Source organism: Suillus fuscotomentosus (assembly GCF_016647785.1).
Source record: "Suillus fuscotomentosus strain FC203 chromosome Unknown F5891scaffold_37, whole genome shotgun sequence".
Taxonomy (NCBI): domain Eukaryota; kingdom Fungi; phylum Basidiomycota; class Agaricomycetes; order Boletales; family Suillaceae; genus Suillus; species Suillus fuscotomentosus.
Window position 1 is genome coordinate 396,044 of NW_024539549.1, and position 13,636 is coordinate 409,679.

The window sequence follows — 13,636 nt, forward strand, 5'->3', positions numbered from 1 at the left end:
TATTGTTATTTTGACTGCGCATCCATTCGCTGCTCGGCGTATGTGCTTTTCGAGCATCAGGATTCTGGGTATATTGGTCATGTGAATGTGAACCGGAAGGCCTTTGGTGGCCGGGCGAAGTACCAGGTGCAAATGATAAGTTGGACCTACGCGATCATCTGACGTGCATTACTCGGCAAACTTTGATCGGGCTCCGGGTGTTACTAGTAAGTCTCTGGTACTGGAGCAGAAGATGATATATCAGTGCACTAATCAGTACTCAGTGTTCATTGGCTCGTTACGACATGTTCTCACTGACCTTCTCCACACAACCACATCCAACTAAGGAGTTAGTTGCCAGCATGTGGTGGATCTCGTTGAGATTCGAGAATGTATGTTATATCATGTAGACACGACGATGAGTTTTTTTCTACATGATATTCAGAATGATTTACTTTACAACCCTCACAAAATTCTGACCGTTTTGGTCATGTTTTCAGGCTCACTATCAGCATATTCGTCTTGGAACGCGAGACTGCTGACTCGGATTCACTTGAAATTGGACGCAAGCGATCAGCGCATCATTTCGAAGCAGTTGCTCTAGTTCGGTGCACGTCACCCACAGGATCATGGAATGATACTCAGGGAAGCTGGACCTACAACTGCAGTGCATCCTAGGAAATCCTAGGGTCACATGTTCAGCCTGTGTCTGATGTGCGTTATCTTTTGATCAAAAAAGGGTACCTTTGTAGGCGTCATGCACATGGATTTGGAACGGAAGCTATGCCGTCGCCGAGTCAATAGAGACTTGGTCTCCGATGGCTTCCCACAGTTTCCTATCTCATCTAATTGACTGACGCTTCTAAATGCTAGGATTGCGTGACTGTGCTTGTGATTGGGCGTGTTATTCTTGAACAATAGGGACTCTTTTAGTCTTGAAGCGCCGGACTCGTGCATATAACTGAGGTGACATCTGAAAGCCTTTCCAGATTCCAATCCCCTTATCACAGCTTACCAAACGTCTCAGCCCATACTATCATGCAGACCGCTGACTCTCAGACCGGCGTTTCGCATGTTCAGCATCATCCAGAGTTCTATCTTGCAGATGGAAATATCACCTTTCTCGTACGCTGTGATGTCCTGGATGTATCTCGCATGCGCTGACCGCCACTTGTGCACAGGTTGAAGATACATTCTTTCGCGTTCACAGGTCCTTCTTCGAGCGCGAATCTGAGGTTTTCATCCGGGAACTTGCACAAGTTCCCCAGGATGGAATATCTGATGACAGCGCGTTTCAGGTCGAAGACGTGACTAGTGATGACTTCGCGACATTCCTCTGGGTCTGGTACAGTCCGTAAGCTCTCAGTTAGTTCTTCCACCGATATCGTCCTTGACTTTGGGTTACAGGAAGTACAGACTGGACAGGAAATCGTCAGATAACTGGCTCGTCATACTCGAGCTCTCTACGAGGTGGCAATTTCTTGAGATGAGGGAGCTGGCTATTGATCAGCTCCAGAATCTCAAGATGGACCCCGTAGAAAAGATCGCGATCTACAACAAGTATGAGATCGATAGATCGCTGCTTTTGCCTGAATACAAGCACCTTTGCACGCGCGAGGGTCAGATGTCGATCGAGGAGGGTGAGACGGTCGGGTTATTCACTGTCCTCGCTATACATCAGGCTCGTGAGCGTGCAATGAATAGTGTAGTGGCAAAAGAGTGTCGCAGCCCGACTCTTGCTGATGTCGATGATGAGAAACTGGAAGAGATATTGAAGGATATCTTCAATCTCAACCAGGATTCTACTACCGCATCACGACGTGGCGCAGATATTCATGCGCCCTCAGGAGACACTGACAGCCAGGGTGTTCAGGCGCAGGGGCAATCGAACGCACCCCCTATCATTGGCACTCCACTGCCCAATGCAAGCAGAACCACGAACAGGCCGTTTGGGACAGGTTGGGTAAGTTGGGTCTTCCACCAGGGAGAAGGAATCATTTGACCGTTTAAATAGTCCTCTCAAAATGGCAATGGGCAGGGAGATGCTACAGGAACGGTGTGTTGCATGTGACTCACTAACCACAACTGACACTCAAAGAATATACGATAGAACCTGATAATTGATCAATCAGAGGGCGATCTGAGTTCCTTAGGTGAAAGTCCGACTTGTGTGACCGGGGTTGGAGTGACACGCGTGTTAGGCCATAGCCTTATTTCAACATTCATTGAGTCTGCGATAGCATTGGTGCTTGTCTATATTGTGATCTATGTATTATGAACTTCATAAAGTCTCGACACTTGCGATCGGTTCGTTTTGTGGACACAAAATTTGCACAATCCCGACTTATTTTGTTTCGAATCCTCTAGCTATGAGTCAAACGAGGTTTCTATCAACATAGGTAGCACTTCCCGAGTTCTCAGATCGCTTGCGATAAGTTTCGTCGATGTCGCGCGACACCGTGCGTGTAGATGGTGCAATCACTCCAGGGCGCAATAGTTTGACTGCCTCGATGTGTAGAAGATCAGCCGAAAACTTAAATGGACGCTTATTGATAACACAGCGCATCGCAACGAGGGCAGGATGGGCCTTAGGTGTATACTTTGAAACTGAACCGCTAAGAGTTTGATGAGCACACCCTTCGCATTCAGACTGAAACACCCCGCTGGACACGTTCTTCGAAGCCCCGACTGAGGTGTTTTGTCCCTTGTCCAGTTGGTGTGCGGTTTTGCTGATGGGGCTTGTGGTTGACAGGTTAGTACGGCATCTGAAAGTTTGGACTTGAGATGTGTCGCGGCTGCTGTCAGCTTTCAAGCAACGTCATAAGGATATCATTTAGTGATCATATGCAGCGAAATTTAACTGAACTTTAGGTGCAGCTGGAAATTGTGAATGAAATCATTGAATGAAGATGGGGACATACCTATAATCTCGTCGGGTTTGCCTCGGACATCGAGATGGGTGACATCAGCTTTTGTTCGTCACTTTGGGTGGGAGACTCTAACACGTTCAAGTTGGCGATATCACCGTTCGCTTACAGGTGCGTGCCTTCTTGGCCGTTAATGTATCAAGTTTAATATCGCCCATCGGTCTACTGGGAGAGGTGCCTGACGTGAGAATGCCAGTGTCTTGCAACAATCGCAATCGCAAGTTACGAGTTAAGAAAGTAAGCACTCAGCTGTGCTATGCATAATGAATCTGAGACGCTGCCGCAGGTTGATGTTTTATAAAGATTATTATTCATCGATAGTCATCGATATTTTCAAGACCTCGTACCCGGCGTACCCGCACAGGTACCCATGTCACTGTTGGCAGAACTCGGCAAAACTGGTTGTGCCTGGTCCACGGCAGAATTCACGCAAAGGGAGCTGGCAGGACTCCAAAGTATCTGAGACTCGCGGAGATATAATGTAGATTTTATAACACCCTGATTCGAGTGCTTTGGCTGCGCTTCTGGAAGTTAGTTCTACTGCCGCCATAAAGAGATGCAAAGTCTCAAACATAGATTATAATGCTCACCCCTTCAGTAATTCAGAGCATTAACGAAGTTAAAGTGCTCGAGGAAAATGTATGACGACTCAGTTGAGTCGGTTCGAACTAGACTATTCTAGATGAGGATTGTGACGAGTCATTATGTAATGTTGTACTGTGACATCGTCTTGCCGGTTGTATTACATAAACCGGCTGACAGTATTTAATTCTGCTACCCGTCACCCGTATACCACGATTTACCCCGCGGACCCGTGCAAAAGTTACCATGGTTCACGCCCTAATTGACGGCGCAGTCACCGTAGTCGCATCTTAATACACTGCATGGTTCAGGACTCCAGGCAAGTAAGCATGCATACATCTTATTATAACAATTCTTGGACTACATCGCAGTATTATAATCTTCATTCCCAAGGGCGCGGCCTCTATACAGCGCTTTGGGTGAACGGCACCATGACTTTCCCCAAAGTAAAACTCTCACTGTCAAAAGCCCTCGGTATAATGAATAGTCGCCACGGATTGAAACACATCACCATGTGTCCTCATCACAGCGGTGGGGAGAAGACAAGATCATTTATTGATTGTTCAGGCGGCCCTGTTTTTGAACTCATGTCAAGAACAGTTTCTCACTGTATCAGGGCTGTTGCTCAGACATACAGCTTTTCTTGTCACGTAACATGATATGCTGAGCCTACAGATAGAGAGTTTTGCATATATATAATGTGGAGAGCTACGATTCTCTTAACTCAGCTTCCTTCCATTGTCAGGATGTACTTCTTCGCTTCGCTTCTATTCTCAGGAGCTGCGATCGCTCTTGCGCACGCTGAAGAAGCCAAGCGCGACGCAAGTCAGCCCTACTTCAACATATATCAAGGTCCAAATGAGCAAGATTCGATCATCAATGATCCTTCTACTCAGCTGGATTACACCCTGTCTGGGGGAGAGGCGTAAGTTAGTTACTCCTCAATCGTACTTTACAAATAACAAGTATGTTGTATGCAGACATCCCAACCCGTACATGGCAGACAGACTAGGAACGACTGGCCCTCTTCTGATTTCGTCCACTAACTTGGCAAGGAATTTCCTTGGGATAGCGTCGATCTTTCCTAATATACATCTCAGATCGAATCACTGGCTCACTTTGTCCGTGAGAGAGTGGTAAGACACGCAGGATTCTCCGCGATGCCACTGCTAATGACCTCTTTGCAAAGCCTGAGCGCACTGTCCATGCAAAAGGCGGAGGTGCTCATGGTTGGTTTGAAGTAACCACACCAGTGGGTGCGAATTATTCGATGGCGAGTGTCTTCTCGGAGGTCGGCAAGCGTACCCCAGTCACTGCCCGGCTTTCTACAATTGCCGGTAATCTGGGCAATGCGGATACTGTTCGAGATCTGCGAGGGCTCGCCTTTAAGTACATGAGCTAGTTTGGTATTGCCGCCACGTGCTCAACGTGTTGTTGTTTCTAAACTTAGGTTGCGCACAGAAGACGGAATCTTGGACTGGGTATTCTTAAACCACCCTGTTTTCTGGCTTCGCGATCCAGCAAAATTCCCTCGTTAGTATAACGAATCCCTCCATGACTTGTCATATTGAATATGCATACAGACTTCATCCGTTCTCAGAAACGCAACCCTCAGACAAACACTGTGGATTACAATGTACATTTCCCTCCCTCATAATATCATTGGCAGTTCACTCATTGTACACCCCATCAGAATTTCTGGGGTGAGCGACAAATCAACCGCTTCGACGCGCAGGCTTTACATTTTTTTTAGACTACCTTTCCGCGAACAATGAATCAATCTACCAGGTACCTTCCGCCAAAGTTTTTCAAATCAAGTGATTATCTTTGCTGACATCAACCTGTAATAGGTCATGCGTACCATGACCGACCTAGGGACTCCTTACGGGTTCAGGTATGCATCTCATGAAGTATACGTGCTTTCTTCTTTACTCACCAATCCCTAGGCATATGAGTGGCTGGAGTGGCAATACATTCCGCGCTGTGAAGGCAGATGGCTCGTGGGTTTACATCAAGTAGGTGGTCCCTGATGTGCTTGGTGTCTCCATCGTTGACACGGTCCAGAACCATCGCAGTGACGGATCAAGGCATCAGGAACAACACTAATGACGAGGCCATCGTGCAAGCTGGCGTGAGCCCCGACTTTGGCGTCCAAGATCTTTATGACTCCATTGCAGCTGGAAATTACCCCAGCTGGACAATTTACTGGCAAATCATGACGCCTCAACAAGCCGAGAATTATAAATGTCTGATGCTTGGTCTTATCTAGTCTCTTCAGGATGATGCTAACATTTTCTCTCAGACAATATCCTAGACCTGACCAAAGGCACGTTTTACTGTCCTCAAATTATATGCTCGACACTCACATTTCTATTTCTAGAATGGCTCGTAGAAGATGTACCTTACCAAGAAATCGGTCGGATCACCCTTGTTCAGAACCCGTGCGGATTTGTGGTTTTCAATGTTTATGCGCCACAACTAACTTCTTCCCTCAGGACTAATCATTTCGCAGAGGTTGAACAAATTGGTTTTGACCCTGCCAACATGGTCTGTTTTTCTGAAGATCCGCAAACTAACAAGGCTAATTTCATCTAGCCTTATGGTCTCGAAGCTTCTGCGGATCCCACACTGCAAGCACGATTGTTCGCTTACGCTGGTACTATAGTTCTGACATAATTTTGAAATCTTCTACTCAACTTCCTCCATCCAGATGCCCAGCGATACCGCACTGGAGTTAACGGCAGACAACTCCCAGTAAGTAGCATCGCGTGACTCAGTCCGGTCGTGCCTAAAGCTGCGAATGACAGATCAACTGCCCTCTCAATCCTGTCGGTTCGTAACATTTCTCCATCGTTCTACGTGATGCTAAATCAAGTTTATCCAGCGAATTTCTTACGTGATGGTGCCATGAACTTCAACAACCAGGGAAATCGCCCAAACTTTTGGTCGCAGCAAGATCTTCTTGGGCTTGCTCCTCGGCCGTATAATGACGACAATCACACCATTTGGACTGGTGGCGCTGTCAAGTACCTTAGCGTACCCAGCGAGATAGATTTCGATCAACCAAGGATCTTCGTACGTAGCAAATAGCACTATTCGCAATTTGCCTTTGAATCGCTGATTGAACCATAACAGTGGAATGGTCTATCTGAACGTGATCAAAACAACTTGATCTCCAATGTCATCTGGCATCTTGGCCAGGCCAGCGACATGGCCATTCGCACCAAGCAGTGCCAGCTCTTTCAGCATGTGAATGAGACTTTAGGTCAAGCCATTGCGATGGGAGTGAATGTCACTCTGTAGATAACATTACTGCCTTTCGGTGAGGCTTCTTGGACTTGAATCACCACATTCAAGTAGGGTGGCACCGATATCAGGAGCCGCCTGGCGCTACCGTCTACCCAAAGACCTAGCGTTCTTCAATAAATAATTCACTAGAGTGTAATTTCCAAGCATGTCAACATAGAGAGCCCCTACCCCCCCATCGTCACTGCTAATCGACGACAACGACAAGGTCGCGCCACCACCTCCGCCTCGTCAAGAACCTTAATCGGATATGGAGCTAAAACATGTAAGTCTCAGAACAGAAAGATACTCTCCCCTGCCTCATAAGAATCCGCAAGATACTTAAGACAAACCTCACCTGTTCCCTGAACGCAACTCATCTGTAGAGTGGCGGGGTACCCTCAACACCTCTCATCCAGAGACGTAACCCCGTGCCACGTGTGCCACCCATTGATGCCACTCGCTCATACAAAAGTCCTTTGTGACAGCTACAGCTACAGTACATCATCCCAGGCGCCGCGTGTCTACTTCCAACAAAGGGAGCCAAAACTCGCCCTCTACGGACTAACAAAGGAGCCTCCCAGCCCCTACCTATAAAAACCCGACCCATAACACTCTCCATTCTCAAACCAAATCGTACCACATACTCCCCTACTCGTATCACGTCTCCTCTACTCACCCCAGACTCTCGAGATGTCCTCAGACGACGTTCCTATGCCTCCAGCTAACCAGAAGCACCTGTAGCTGGGATAGTGATGTATCACTTGCTCTTACCATAGCGAAATTGTGATACACGAATCAGTCTGTTGTATAGTGCCCAGTAATACATGACTTCACTATGCCATACCATCCTCTGATAGGCGACAAGTCTTGATCTCACAGATCTCATATGTCCTTGGTGCCTTTCATATATCGTTGGTACCTTGCGATCTTGATGAGATTGAATCTTCCAAGTTCTTACGGTCAATGACTCATGTGTGATATAAATATATCAAGGGCAGTACATGAATAGTGCGCTACAAATTGTCCTACGACTGGGGCTGATCATCGACGGTAGGTATGACATCTTCACTGTCATCTGGAGTGTCGAATGCGGCACTTGTACAAGAACCAGTACATCTCTCGGACTTCATCAGACTGATTCATGTATTGCATTTATACTACTATTGCTAGGTAAGAAATGTATCATTATCACAGTATAGCCTGTGTTTATACCTCAGCGGTTCTCTCTCCTAACGCTGAGGTATGTATCATGTTCGTTTGCACGCTCGCTCTCGTACAATAATTTGTCTCTAGACTCGTCTGTTAGCTTCACCTTTCAATAACCTGCACTGACCACAGCAGCACGACGAGCAAAAGAACGCGTAGAGGCGGCACTTTGATCGTGATGCAGCCTCGAGAGAGTTTGACAGATACATCGAGGAGGGTTTGACGGACATGAAAGACCTGAATTTTGTTCGTTACTGGGATGTAAGTCTCGCACTCATTGTTTTCACACATGGCGCTAATCGTGATTAGGATGCAGAACGAGTATATCCACTCTCATACAAAGTCGCCCTTGACATCTTACCCATACAGGCTTCCTCCGTGCCGTGCGAGCGAGCCTTCTCATCAAGCGGGGAAACGTGCACCCTTCGGCGTAGCCGAATCCTCCCAGATCTTCTCGGCAAGTTACAGGTGCTCAAATACATTTAAGAACTGGCTAAACTCTTGAGTAACATTACATGTCCATAGCGAGTAAATCTTTAAATGTATCTCGAACTTGATGGGCTCGGAGTTGGGAGAAAGAGATAGATCTGAGCTCGTTGATTGGTGGACTTGATTCCCGAACAACATCCGAACTCGCTAGTTGCACTGGTGTGTAACTCGATACAACTCGAATCGTTTACTTGTTCGAGTTCGCTAGCACCGCATCACACCGCGTCGACTTGCGGCAACACTAGTCGAGCATCTGTCTCGCCTGTACAATCTGTTTGGTCTTGGAGGTGGGCAATCCCAGAAAGTGCGGGATTTGGCCAGTCTGCGTGAGGTCTATACAGACAAGTCACAGACTCATCATCTTCTCCCCGCCACGTTGCCCGCCGTGCCCACAGACAACATATCATCGACTGCAGCTCCACAGCTGCCAAATATTCCAGGTGCCATTCTGCAGATGTCATCAACCGGACTCGTCGTTGATTGCACCTACTGATGCGTGACACAAGGGTGGCTGAACACTGTCCGGTTTTCACTGGGGTGAGTAGCCACTGACGGGGGTACCTGATGGGATCAGTGTCGCAGTGGCCGACGTAGATCGTGGCGGGAGTGATGATGTCAGAACAGATAACCCGGAACCTGCCGGCAAAACACACCCAGACGTGTTCCCCAGACTTTGAGGCGGAGTCTGCGCAGACTTAACACAGACCGGCCATTTCCTACATGCCCTCGGCAATCCGCGCCAGGACAAAGTTCATTCCCACGATGGGGTCACAGCCACCAGTGTGCTTTGAGCATGATACACGATGAAGAACATGGCATTGGGACCGCCACAATGCAATGCTCGTAGAACATAATCTCAGAGGAAAACCTTCTTATTTCGACATATAGAACATCAAAAATAGAGCGGATTTCATGTTCTCGTTCATTTCCCAGAGATACACGTGTGTCGGGTACGAGAAATATTGGTAAATGAAGAAATTTTCAAAAATGGTTGTATTATTCATGATCTAGAGATTACACAGAGTAAATTCCGTGTGTCAGCTTGGTCGTGGCATCAGGATTATGGTCCCTGTCGCATGAACTAGAGCGAGGGCCCCTAACATCAATTTCTCAACCACAGACACGTTACCACCAAAAGAGGCAGTTTCGGATCACAGACAGCAGTGCGCTCGTGAGCGACAGTGTTCCCATTTCTAACATCCTCGGTTCTACTCACAAGAAAGCTGAAAAGGCAGATTACTTCTCTAACATTCAGCTCATCATAGATCAAGCTGCCCTCAATTCTTTGCTAGATCCTGCACTGAAAGATCAGCTTGAACTCCACAGGCGCCTCAAAGACGAGATAAAAATCCATAAGATTTCTCACTTTCAGTCGAAGAAGCAGCGTTATTGTGTACTTAAGTTTCTCATTCAGCGATGTGAAAAAAAAAACGCGCTTGAGGTGACATTGTAGACGACGTAGATTTTCTAACCATCGCTACAGCCACAGGCCACGAAGAGTCAGCCTAATATATGGAATATTGGTCACTCGTTTCAGCGCACATACATGATATACATGAGATTTATGTATTTCTGACGTAGTAATGACTTACTGGTTAGTTGATGTATTCTACACCACAATACATACTATTTTGTTGTTTCGCTGGCAGTGCTATCACGGTCTTTGAGCTAATCAGGGGTTTTTCGATTATATAAGCGTCACGCAGTGTTCGCGGGGATTGCCCGCCTCCATAAATTGGTCCGACCTCAGATGTACAGCATATCATATACATAGTCCATCAGCTTATCGTTTCCTTCAGATCTCTCAGCTCATCATGGAAATGGCAGATTTTCTGATGAGGGCGCAGCCTCTATACAGCGCTTTGGGTGAACGGCACCATGACTTTCCCCAAAGTAAAACTCTCACTGTCAAAAGCCCTCGGCATCATGAATAGTCACCACGGATTCAAACACATCACCATGTGTCCTCATCACAGCGGTGGGGAGAAGACAAAATCATTTATTGATTGCTCAGGCGGCCCTGTCTTTTCAACTCATGTCAAGAACAGTTTCTCACTGTATCAGGGCTGTTGCTCAGACATACAGCTTTTCTTGTCGCGTAACATGACATGCTGAGCCTACAGGTCGAGAGTTTTGCATATATATAATGTGGAGAGCTACGATTCTCTTAACCCAGCTTCCTTCCATTGTCAGGATGTACTTCTTCGCTTCGCTTCTATTCTCAGGAGCTGCGATCGCTCTTGCGCACGCTGAAGAAGCCAAGCGCGACGCAAGTCAGCCCTACTTCAACATATATCAAGGTCCAAATGAGCAAGATTCGATCATCAATGATCCTTCTACTCAGCTGGATTACACCCTGTCTGGGGGAGAGGCGTAAGTTAGCTACTCCTCAACCGTACTTCACAAATAACAAGTATGTTGTATGCAGATATCCCAACCCGTACATGGCAGACAGACTAGGAACGACTGGCCCTCTTCTGATTTCGTCCACTAACCTGGCAAGGAATTTCCTTGGGATAGCGTCGATCTTTCCTAATATACATCTCAGATCGAATCACTGGCTCACTTTGTCCGTGAGAGAGTGGTAAGACACGCAGGATACTCCGCGATGCCACTGCTAATGACCTCTTTGCAAAGCCTGAGCGCACTATCCACGCAAAAGGCGGAGGTGCTCATGGTTGGTTTGAAGTGACCACACCTGTGGGTGCGAACTATTCGATGGCGAGTGTCTTCTCGGAGGTTGGCAAGCGTACCCCAGTCACTGCCCGGTTTTCTACAATTGCCGGTAATCTGGGCAACGCGGATACTGTTCGAGATCTGCGAGGGCTCGCCTTTAAGTACATGAGCTAGTGTGGTATTGCCGCCACGTACTCAACGTGTTGTTGTTTCTAAACTTAGGTTGCGCACAGAAGACGGAATCTTGGACTGGGTGAGCGTTTATCGTGTAAGGGTGCCTCCTGAAGCTAATATACCACAAAGCCCTTCTTAAACCACCCTATTTTTTGGCTTCGCGATCCAGGAAAATTCCCTCGTCAGTATAACGAATCCCTCCATGGCTTGTCATATTGAATACGCATACAGACCTCACCCGTTCTCAGAAACGCAACCCTCAGACAAACACCCTGGATTACAATGTACATTTTCCTCCCTCATAATATCATTGGCTAGTTCACTCATTGTGCATCCCATCAGAATTTCTGGGGTGAGCGACAAATCAGCCACTTCGATGTGCAGGCTTTACATTTTTTTAGATTACATTTCCGCGAATAATGAATCAATCTACCAAGTACCTTCCGCCACCAGTTAAGTGATCATCTTTGCTGACATCAACCTGTAATAGGCCATGCGTACCATGTCTGACCTCGGGACTCCTTACGGGTTCAGGTACGCATCTCATGAAGTATGCGTGCTTTCTTCTTTACTCACAAATCTCTAGGTATATGAGTGGCTGGAGTTGCAATACATTCCGCGCTGTGAAGGCAGATGGCTCGTGGGTTTACATCAAGTAGGTGGTCCCTGATGTGCTTGGTGTCTCCATCGTTGACACGGTCCAGAACCATCGCAGTGTCGGATCAAGGCGTCAGGAACAACACTAATGAAGAGGCCATCGTGCAAGCTGGCGTGAGCCCCGACTTTGGCGTCCAAGATCTTTATGACTCCATTGCAGCTGGAAATTACCCCAGCTGGACAATTTACTGGCAAATCATGACGCCTCAACAAGCCGAGAATTATAAATGTCTGACGCCTGGTCTTGTCTAGTCTCTTTTGGACGATGCTAACATTTTCTCTCAGACAACATCCTAGACCTGACCAAAGGCACGTTTTACTGTCCTCAAACTATATTCTTGACACTCACATTTCTATTTCTAGAATGGCTCGTAGAAGATGTACCTTACCAGGAAATCGGTCGGATCACCCTTGTTCAGAACCCGTGCGGATTTGTGGTTTTCAATGTTTATGCGCCACAACTAACTTCTTCCCTCAGGACTAATTATTTCGCAGAGGTTGAACAAATTGGTTTTGACCCTGCCAACATGGTTTGTTTTTCTAAAGATCCGCAAACTAACAAGGCTGATTTCATCTAGCCTTATGGTCTCGAACCTTCCGCGGATCCCACACTGCAAGCACGATTGTTCGCTTACGCTGGTACTATAGTTCTTTCTGACATAATTTTGAAATCTTCTACTCAACTTCCTCCACCCAGATGCCCAGCGATACCGCATTGGAGTTAACGGCAGACAACTCCCAGTAAGTAGCATCGCGTGACTCAGTCCGGTCGTGCCTAAAGCTGCGAATGACAGATCAACTGCCCTCTCAATCCTGTCGGTTCGTAACATTTCTCCATCGTTCTACGTGATGCTAAATCGAGTTTATCCAGCGAATTTCTTACGTGATGGTGCCATGAACTTCAACAACCAGGGAAATCGCCCGAACTTTTGGTCGCAGCAGGATCTTCTTGGGCTTGCTCCTCGGCCGTATAATGACGATAATCACACCATTTGGACTGGTGGTGCTGTCAAGTACCTTAGCGTACCCAGCGAGATAGATTTCGATCAACCAAGGCTCTTCGTACGTAGCAAATAGCACTATTCGCAATTTGCCTTTGAATCGCTGATTGAACCATAACAGTGGAATGGTCTATCTGAACGTGATCAAAACAACTTGATCTCCAATGTCATCTGGCATCTTGGCCAGGCCAGCGACATGGCCATTCGCACCAAGCAGTGCCAGCTCTTTCAACATGTGAATGAGACTTTAGGTCAAGCCATTGCGATGGGAGTGAATGTCACTCTGTAGATAATATTACTGCCTTTCCGTCTTTGCAGCTACTTTCGTATTGGTGGATCAGATTTCTTTCTTGGCCATTTCTATTTATTCGTGGAGCTTGACAAACTACAGGGTCCCACCATTATACGATACTGTTGGAGCGGAACAAGGGCGACAATTAGAAGTTTGCCACTTCTAACAACCTCCCCAAATCGCGACTATCGCACATTTTTTTGATGCCTTGTAGTTTTGTAGCTATAGAGAAAATAACAATAAATAAGAAGTAATACAGCATGATGTGTGTTGGACGTAAAATAGCACCCGATGCCAGCTCATGCTTGGGAGTAAAATTGGGCAGACATTGAGCAGACACTATTGTTGTTCGACAGCTACTGAGT

General features: G+C 46.9%; 4 protein-coding genes across 4 annotated transcripts; 3 read left to right on the forward strand and 1 right to left on the reverse strand.

Annotated features, from left to right (window-relative positions):
• Nucleotides 1–1,017: 1,017 nt before the first annotated feature.
• F5891DRAFT_955079 (uncharacterized protein) lies at nucleotides 1,018–1,981 on the forward strand (the record flags this gene model as incomplete). Its single annotated transcript, XM_041375297.1, has 3 exons — nucleotides 1,018–1,104; nucleotides 1,161–1,333; nucleotides 1,387–1,981. The coding sequence occupies 3 exons, from the start codon at nucleotides 1,018–1,020 to the stop codon at nucleotides 1,979–1,981; spliced, it is 855 nt and encodes a 284-aa protein (XP_041224326.1).
• A 429-nt stretch (nucleotides 1,982–2,410) lies between these two features.
• On the reverse strand, nucleotides 2,411–2,578 carry F5891DRAFT_935009 (uncharacterized protein; the record flags this gene model as incomplete). Its single annotated transcript, XM_041374034.1, has 1 exon — nucleotides 2,411–2,578. A coding segment is annotated over one exon (168 nt), but the record flags the coding sequence as incomplete, so codon positions are not given.
• A 1,406-nt stretch (nucleotides 2,579–3,984) lies between these two features.
• On the forward strand, nucleotides 3,985–6,791 carry F5891DRAFT_1236456 (catalase-like domain-containing protein; the record flags this gene model as incomplete). The annotated part of the gene is made up of 16 exons (XM_041369647.1): nucleotides 3,985–4,413; nucleotides 4,469–4,538; nucleotides 4,589–4,624; nucleotides 4,678–4,877; nucleotides 4,939–5,021; nucleotides 5,072–5,124; nucleotides 5,339–5,382; nucleotides 5,435–5,503; nucleotides 5,553–5,746; nucleotides 5,869–5,929; nucleotides 5,984–6,035; nucleotides 6,084–6,144; nucleotides 6,199–6,242; nucleotides 6,296–6,320; nucleotides 6,373–6,563; nucleotides 6,624–6,791. Exons 1-16 carry the CDS (start codon nucleotides 4,187–4,189, stop codon nucleotides 6,789–6,791), a joined length of 1,578 nt encoding a protein of 525 aa, XP_041224328.1. The 5' UTR covers nucleotides 3,985–4,186.
• A 3,520-nt stretch (nucleotides 6,792–10,311) lies between these two features.
• Nucleotides 10,312–13,268, forward strand: F5891DRAFT_1279319 (catalase-like domain-containing protein; the record flags this gene model as incomplete). Its single annotated transcript, XM_041370350.1, has 18 exons — nucleotides 10,312–10,844; nucleotides 10,900–11,044; nucleotides 11,109–11,308; nucleotides 11,370–11,400; nucleotides 11,451–11,502; nucleotides 11,553–11,605; nucleotides 11,664–11,673; nucleotides 11,723–11,757; nucleotides 11,812–11,855; nucleotides 11,908–11,976; nucleotides 12,026–12,207; nucleotides 12,264–12,402; nucleotides 12,457–12,508; nucleotides 12,557–12,617; nucleotides 12,676–12,719; nucleotides 12,773–12,797; nucleotides 12,850–13,040; nucleotides 13,101–13,268. Exons 1-18 carry the CDS (start codon nucleotides 10,618–10,620, stop codon nucleotides 13,266–13,268), a joined length of 1,728 nt encoding a protein of 575 aa, XP_041224329.1. The 5' UTR covers nucleotides 10,312–10,617.
• Nucleotides 13,269–13,636: the final 368 nt, after the last annotated feature.